Source organism: Vombatus ursinus, unplaced genomic scaffold (assembly GCF_900497805.2).
Source record: "Vombatus ursinus unplaced genomic scaffold, bare-nosed wombat genome assembly UNPS02014768.1, whole genome shotgun sequence".
Lineage (NCBI taxonomy): Eukaryota > Metazoa > Chordata > Mammalia > Diprotodontia > Vombatidae > Vombatus > Vombatus ursinus.
The window spans coordinates 36,110,425-36,118,304 of NW_020954546.1; the positions used below are offsets into that span (position 1 = coordinate 36,110,425).

The 7,880-nt window shown below is 46.4% G+C and overlaps 1 protein-coding gene across 3 annotated transcripts; it reads right to left on the reverse strand.

Moving 5' to 3' along the window:
* Nucleotides 1-3,533: 3,533 nt before the first annotated feature.
* Nucleotides 3,534-7,342, reverse strand: LOC114043189 (circadian-associated transcriptional repressor-like). Of its 3 annotated transcripts, none has more exons than XM_027862210.1 (6): nucleotides 7,258-7,342; nucleotides 6,154-6,595; nucleotides 5,892-5,967; nucleotides 5,450-5,528; nucleotides 5,202-5,316; nucleotides 3,534-4,216 (listed from the first exon to the last, which is right to left on the reverse strand). In XM_027862210.1, exons 2-6 carry the CDS (start codon nucleotides 6,520-6,522, stop codon nucleotides 3,683-3,685), a joined length of 1,173 nt encoding a protein of 390 aa, XP_027718011.1. In that variant the 5' UTR covers nucleotides 6,523-6,595; nucleotides 7,258-7,342; the 3' UTR covers nucleotides 3,534-3,682. The 3 variants fall into 3 exon arrangements, with proteins under 3 accessions (XP_027718011.1, XP_027718013.1, XP_027718012.1); XM_027862212.1 differs by having other exon boundaries at nucleotides 6,154-6,589; nucleotides 7,258-7,311; XM_027862211.1 differs by lacking the exon at nucleotides 7,258-7,342 and having other exon boundaries at nucleotides 6,154-7,073.
* Nucleotides 7,343-7,880: the final 538 nt, after the last annotated feature.

Here is a 7,880-nt window from a genome sequence, read left to right on the forward strand (position 1 = left end):
CAACCTTCTGGTACCCAGGTCTGTAAGGCGCTAGCCCACGGAGCGAGAAGCTGGAATGTCGCTCCTGGACGCCAGCCCCTGCACCGTCCTGGCCCGCGTCTTCAAGAAGGCTGCATGCCCTCTCTACTCTCGCTACCCATTTCTTTCCCTCTTTCAGGGGAGTTGACAGGACCAGGGACCTCCTGTCACCCCCCTTAGTCTCAGAAAGGAGTGTGAGAGATCGAGACAAGCGGTGCATGCCAGGCCTCTCCTCTCCCACTAGCCCTGCCCCCAACTGCTATCTAGTATTCATCGGGCGCCTAATTTGTGTGCCGGGGTTGCACGTACAAAGGAACAGGTCCTCTTCCAAAGACTGAAGTGTAATATGCCCATGATGAGCCTGCTCTCGGCATTTTTCCCAAAACAGGGATATTTTGAACCAAATAATCAGTTCTGATAGTTGCTTTCTTTCCCCCCTCAGTCTGACTTTCAGTTCTTGGACAGTCTTTAGGTTACTGCTTCTTCTTCTTTTCTCTCTCTCTCTCTCTCTGTCTCTCCATAAGAAAACTTTCACTCTGTGGCATTCAAACTCCACCTCTACTATCTGTCAAGGGTTACTGAGTCACAAAGGGACCCTCCAAAGTTAATGGGAGAAGGAGATAAAAAAGAAAAGATTCCCTCCCTAAAGCAACTACTTAATTACAAGGACTATTACCTCCCCCAAGGCATAAACACAATACACATACCGGAACAGAGATCTATTCTGACAGATGTAGACAAATATAGCAGGGGTCTCTCCAAGATGGCAAAAGGTGGAAGCAAAATGGCCAAGTTCCCTCACTACTCCATCAAGAATTTTAAAAAACTAGCATCAGGGCAGAGTAATGATTTTTCTAAAAATCCAAAGAGAACCTACAGTTAAGTTCATTTTTGCCAGCTCAAATCCATAGAGACAGCCAGAATCTTATGGATATAGAGAAAAGGTCCGTATAGAAAGCCTCTGTCTAGGTGCTCATCTCAGAGAAGCCTTCCATCTCAGGGACCAGGAAGGAGCATGCCAAGGGATCCTAGAGCTTGAAGCTATGTATTGGGGACAGAGAGATGGGAGACCAGCCCAGGGTCTTAGCCAGGATTCCTAGCCTGCTACTGTGTTAGAACCCCAAAGTGGGACTCAGGAATAGAAGTCTGCAGAGGTCAAACTACTCCAGGCCTTTGCAGCAGGATAACCAGTGGTCCATGAACACAGCACTCATAAGCCTAGCTAACACAGATCAGAACTAAAGAAAGCCCTAAAAATTCCAGAAATTACCAGAGCTTGGAGCAAAGTCACAATTCAGGAAACTAAAAGCTGGAATAGTGAGTATAACCTAGGAAAATAATAACAATAGACAAGCACATCAGAAAGAACATACATGTTTTGAATTTCCAAAGAAAGCCAGGCCCCAAACACAAAGAGATCTCAATTTTTCCAGGCCAAGGCATCAGCATAATGAACACTTATTAGACATTTACTCTTCGAGGTATTATGCTGGCTACTAAAAGACCCGATACATGACAGACCTTGCCCAGGCAAGTCTTACACATAAAAAATAAATAATACAGATAGTGCCAAATGACATATGGAGGCTATGAATGATAACTAGTTAGTACAGTAGAAAAGGCTGGACTGAAGTCAAAAGACAGATTATGGTTCCAATTTCATCATTTGACCTGGACAAGTAATTTCTTTGGGCTTTAGTTCCTTCATCTATAAAATGCCAACATTGAATTAGATGAACTTAAAAATCCCTTCCAGTTCTAAAATTTTGTACTTTTCTTTGAGTTTCAGGGGAAAGGAGGAATTCCCAGTGTAGATAGTCAGCAGTCAGAAATGTGGGATTGGCATTCGGAAAGAAGGTCAGATAAAGATCTGAGATTCACCTGAATAGAGGTGAGAGTTGAAAGTATAAAAGTGAATTATCTGAGGTAGTCTAGAAAAAGAGCCTTGGGATGTCCCCACTTTTGGGAGAAAGAAATAGAATCATGAAACAAGAATGATCAGACAGCTGAGAACTAAACTATTACTGCCTTATAGATGCCAAGAAGTGCTCAAAAATTAAAATTGAATTAAAAGGAGTAGTCAATAGAAATGGAATAGTAGAGATAAAGAAAAATGATTTTTTAAAAAAAAGTTATTGAAAGAGGAAGTTTGATTAAAAGACCTCCAATGTGCTTTCCAACTCAAGATTCTACGAGGCCACTGCCTGCCTGAAAGGGTGGAGAGACAGTAAAAAGGATAAGATTCTTCTTGCCTTCCAAGAAAGGCAATACCTGAGCCCCTTTGCTCAGGCAGTGAGGGAGGTGCCAATGAAAGAAAAACTGAGAATCCAGGAAAAGTAATGAGGGAATAAGAGGATGAACCAAGATAAAGGGGAATGGGAAAAAGCCACCATTTTCAGAGAGGATGAGGCACACTTATTCTGCCCTTGATTTTCAGTCAAATAGTTCTCAAAGTCATCCACAACAAAGAGGATAGACAAGAAGGGAAGGGGGAAATGAAAGATTTTTCTATGTTTTCTTTACTCTAGTCTAGACTTTGAAGTGCTACCATGAGGTATGTTCACACAGGGCAGGCTTCAACAGGAGGCTGAACCTGATAGAACAAGAACTCAGGTTGAGAAAAGTAGATGTATGATTGTTCATAACTACACTTTGCTTCTAAGTTGGAGGGGAGCATAGCTAGATGGCTCAGTGGATAGAGTGCTGGGTTTGCAGTCAGGAAGACCCGAATTCAAATTGGGCCTCAGACATTCACTAGCTGTGTGACCCTGGGCAAGTCACTTAACTTCTGTTTGCCTTAAAAGCCACTAGAGAAGGAATGGCAAATCACTCCAGTATCTTTGCCAAGAAAACCCCATGGACAGGACTGGCATGCTAGGTCCAGAGTCACAAAGAGCTGAACAAGAAAATAGAGAGCCTTTCCCTCTTCCTACATCTAGCACTTAAAACTCATACCTGAGGGAACTCCTGACAATTCAAGATTGCTCCTCCCTCTTTAGGAACTGACGGCCAACCGTGGGTGTTCTAAGCTCTTACTCCTTACCTTGGCAACAATTACATGAGACTCACCTCCCCCACACACACATACACACCCCAAAACATCAACAGCCTACTGTAAATGGCCAGCTCACAGTAGAAGCTGCTGTTGATCTGGGTCAGTGGAAGATAACAAAAAATGAGGATGGTAGTCCTGGAATTAATTAGAAACAAACCAAACAGTGAAACACACAATTTAACTGAGAGTTGTCCTAAAAAGATGCCTTTGAAGGGAGTGTCAACCTATAAAATCCCTTCTGCTTGTACTTGCCAGTTAAGAAGAAAAGATTGGTTGGAGGTAGTGTGTGTGTGTGTGTGTGTGTGTGTGTGTGAGCGAGAGAGAGAGAGAGAGAGAGAGAGAGAGAGAGAGAGAGAGAGAGAGCGCACAAGCGAGCTCAAGTGTACAGTAAGGAACCTTTGCACAGGGTAGCAAAAAAAAATGGTACAAGAGTGTTTTGCTTCCTCAAATCAACAAATAATTCAGGTGTAAAATTACTTTAATCAGAGAGGGTTTCTATCCCCTCAGCACAAATATACACACTTCAAAAAATAAAATAAAAAAACACACATAAAATAAAAACCAGAGCAGAGAGGATAGTCCTATAGTTGGGATGGGGAGAATGGGACATCAGCAGAAATGAAGCGCCTGTTTTTCATCCATTATAGTTGTCATCTCCCTAGCTGCAGTGGGTAAACAGGGTGAAGATAGGGCACGGCTCCATTCTGAGGTCAGTGGGGTGGATGCTAGAGAAACTGGCAAACTGTAGCAACGAGGCCCTTCTTCAGGGAGGTTCTTAGGACCATCACAGACAACAGGAGACACTGTAGCATCACGGACAGGAGTGGTGGGCGCTGAATAGGCAAAAGATTGTGCTCCATGCTGAAGGAAGAGGATAACCCCAAATCTGGCCCCAGGACCCAGAAGACCATGGCTGAAGGTAGCTGAGCCAAGGGAACTGAGAGGTGGGTTGCAAATAGGGGATGTATGGATCCATGTCAAGTTCATGGCTGGCCATTCTGGGAGGAGGTGGGGCAACTCTTGTTCTTGAGAATGCAACTTCTCTTTTCCTTGATCCTGCTGTCTTAGTTGAATCTGGTTTAACTCCTTTCTGGGGAGATGAGCTAAGGGACCAGTTGGGTAGGTCTGGCTGCTGGCCAAGCGCTGGGAATCAGAAGGATTGAGGAGAAAGTAGTGAGTGAATAAGCCATCAAGAGCTGATTTTTCTCTGGAGATGGAAAGAGGCAACAGGAGACCCTCAAGCCAGGTCCCCAACCCTCTCAAGGACAGCGTAGCTTCCCTGACCCCCCGAAATTGCAATCCTTTACTCTGTATTCTACAAGCATTTCCAGTTCTCAATGTATAAAAAGGCACATCTCGCTGGTGTGATAGTTTTGAGAAGTTGTAGGGTCATAGATTTAGATATAGAAAGAACTTCAGAGGTCACCCAGTTCAGGCCCTCCTTTTAGAGATGGGAAAGTGAGACCCAAAGAAGTTAAGGTGACTTGTCCAAGGTCACACAGTGTGATAAACCAAATTTTTGCAATCTGAGTCTGATTTTTAAATGTACCGTGGAATCATATTATTTATAGGAATTCTGTGGTAAATCCACTTATTTTAATAAAAATAACAACCCTAGGGGCAGCTAGGTGGCGAAGTAGATAGAGCCCTGGTCCTAGAGTCAGGAGGACCTGAGTTCAAATCCAGTCTCAGACCAGACACTTGACACTTACTAGCTGTGTGACCCTGGGCAACTCACTTAACCCCAATTGCCTCACCAAAAAACAAAAAAAACCCCCAAAAAACAAAACCTTAACATGTTCTTAAGCAAAATCAGGTTAGAGGAAAGAAAGATCTTTTTATTTCTTAATCTTTTTGCCTGGACATCTGACTAAGGAAAAGACCCATTTTACCTACTATCTGCTCAAGAAACAAGATCAACAGTTGTAATGGGAAGAAAAAGATTAGACATCAGAAAACTTCCCAGTGATAAATATAAACCAATGCATAAACTAGGGGTGGAGAGACAAGCAATTCTCTTCCTGGAGATGCCCATATCAATGAGGAAGGGTTAAGGGATAAAAAGGAAGAAAGGATCCCACTGTATATACAGTCCTCCCATCCTATCTTATAACTTTTAAGTTCTCACCTTAGATTGAAACCTGTGCTTCCCATCTTCTGAGGGTGACCTCTGGGAAGCTATGTGAGGGAACCAGGTCTTCAACATACTCTCTACTTGTAGCAAGGTCCCTAGATAACGCTCACTGCAAAGGCAAAAAGAAAAAAAAATTTAGAAGAGCAGTTAGAGATTTCAGAAGTAGAAGGAAAAAGAAAACAAGATTAGGGAGACATCACACTTTTATTTGGGTCAGAGAAAGAAAAAGCAGGGCAACTTACCCCATCTCGGGCTTCTGTAGGACACCTACAATACGCTGAATCCTGTCCATTGCCACACTCTGTTGAAAACTACTTAATCCTAAATGTAAATGAGAGAGAGGGGGAAAGAGATACCAAAGATTGAAAGACTCCAGTCTAGAAAAGAGAGAGGAAGCGAATAAATTTCTGGCCTGTTGGGAGGAAATAAGGAAGGGGAAAAGGGGGGCACTTCTATTCCATAACAAAGCCTTCAGAGGACTAAGATACTCAGGATTCCAGGCGTTTAGCCTGGTGAAGCTATAATACTTAAGGATAAGATGAAGTAGGGTTATTTTCAGGTATTGCAACTATTCCAGGGACAAAAAGGAAGAAGTCACACTAGCCTAATTCCATTCTGGCAAAGACATGGATACAGACTGAATGAGTAACACAGCGGAACAGATGGACAAAAATAGATAACCACCTCTCTCATAGCGGCCCATCTTCAGCCCATTCAACAGGTCTGTGAGGGGGCGAATGAATCCTTGGAGCTCTTTACACTATAGAGAAAGAGATCAAAGAGTGTAAGCCGACCCTAGCACAATATAAATTATTCTTTCAAATCTAGGAGCTATGACCAAAGATGGTCAATAACACAACCCAGTTAGAATCACTAAACTACTTCAGAACATACACAAAATAATAGGCCTCCAGACTTCCCAGTTCTTCCCCCTTCTTATTTTTACCTTCTGAGCAAAGAGCCGATCTCCTTCTGTACTAAGGTTCTGGGTGTTGAGACAAGTCTCCTCCTCACTGTCTCTTGATCTTTTCATTCCTGAACCAGCCATGGGGGAAGCGAAGCCAGGTCCTTCTAGGCAAGATGAAACCTGATGACCACTGGAACTCAGGGGCCGACGGCAACATCGAAGAGGTCCTGGCCGCTGACTTCCCCTCTGCCAACCAGCCTCTGACCTGGACCCGTGAGCCCCCCTGCACTCCCCCTCACTATCTGAGGAAAAGCCAAAGTCGCTGAGGGCACTGTCCACCTCCGAGGGGGAAGAGGAAGAAGAGAGGGAGGAAGAGGAATAGAAGGAACTACTAGATGGAGACTCCATGTTTCCAGGGAAGCTGGGGATGGACGTTAGTGTTGAATTAAGAGCAGATGCTGTAGTACGTTTGAACCTGCAACTTAAGAACAAAGGAGGAGTTTGCGTGTTAGGTCTGGGGAATTGATGGAGTGGAACAGAGTGGAAGAAGCGGAATTAGGGCATTGCTCCCCCCCCCCCCCCCGCAACTCAAAATTATCCTTGAGGCAACAGAAAAGTCACCCCGTCATCTATGTTGGAAGGGGCTGGGAGTGACTCAAAAGCTCCCCCGGAGAAGCCGCCTCCAGAATGATGGAGGCTTCTCTATCCTCTCTTTCCAAAGTCGAAAGGAAAATTTTTGATCAGATCCACCACCACATCTGCCCTCCCACAAGCTGCCGTCCCACGTCTCCTGGGGCTGTCGCTCCTACTCTCCTCTAACTCCTGGTCAAGCTTGTGCCGGCCTCTCCAGGTGGGGGCCAGGTGCAGGGCAGTGTAAGCAGCTGTGATCCGGGGACGGACGCCCAGTGCCTTCCACTCACACTCGCGGAGGCCCCTCCGAAGCCCAAGAAGGGACACGGCTCGCCCCCGCCCCCCGTCAATCTCTTCTAAAATCGGGTTCCCTATCACTGACCTCTTCCAGTCCGTCTCAGCCTCATAACGCATCCCCACCCAGTGTCATCATCTGATCCCTCCCTTTCTCAAGACTCTTTCTCTCCGAAACCACCCCAAATTAGCTCGTTCTAGGGCCCGCGAAGTGCTCACCAAACCTCCAGCTCCGTCCAAGGCTCTCCCTAGCGCACCTGGTCTACTCTTCCCTCCTCCGCCTTTCCTTAGCCAGGTCCCGCCCCTACCCCATCCCGACACGTGCAGCTCCGCACGTGCCTTCCCCTGCGCACCGGGTTGCTATCCTCCTATTGGCGGGAGAGCCGGGAACACGTGACCTCTGTTCTCCGGCCCATGACGACATCCCCCGTTCATTGGCTAAGCTCTCAGGGGCTCGGCCAATGGAGGGGCGGCCCATCGTTAATTGGCCTGGAGAGACTAATACAGTGCTCCGCCCCTACATGCGGCTTAGAAAGAGGACCCGGTGGCCGAAAGGGGAGGGGGAAGTAGGAAACACCGAAAAGGAGGGCGAGGAGGAGTTGGACTGGCTAAACTTAGGCGGGGAGGTGAAGCGCCCAGGCCCGAGAGACTCGAGTGTGTGGAGCCTGAAGAGAAAGAGCACGCACGCGGCTGGGGGCGGAAGGAGGGCGGTTTGGAGGGCCAAGGACGCCGCGGGTGGGCGAAGGAGGGGGATTCCACAGCAGAGGTGAGGCTCCTGGAATTCCAGGCTCCGCCCCCGGAATTGTCGTCCTGCCCGCCCCCTAAGCCTCTTGCAGTGTGCA

What these genes read in the sequence shown, in the direction of transcription:
- LOC114043189 (XM_027862210.1), bottom strand. Translation starts at nt 6,522, where the DNA reads ATGGAGTCTCCATCTAGTAGTTCCTTCTATTCCTCTTCCTCCCTCTCT. An exon ending in CTACAGAAGCCCGAGATGGG is followed by an intron (nt 5,317 to 5,449) that starts GTAAGTTGCCCT and finishes TTGCCTTTGCAG; the next exon opens with TGAGCGTTATCTAGGGACCT. An exon ending in AGCACAGGTTTCAATCTAAG is followed by an intron (nt 4,217 to 5,201) that starts GTGAGAACTTAA and finishes TCTGATTCCCAG; the next exon opens with CGCTTGGCCAGCAGCCAGAC.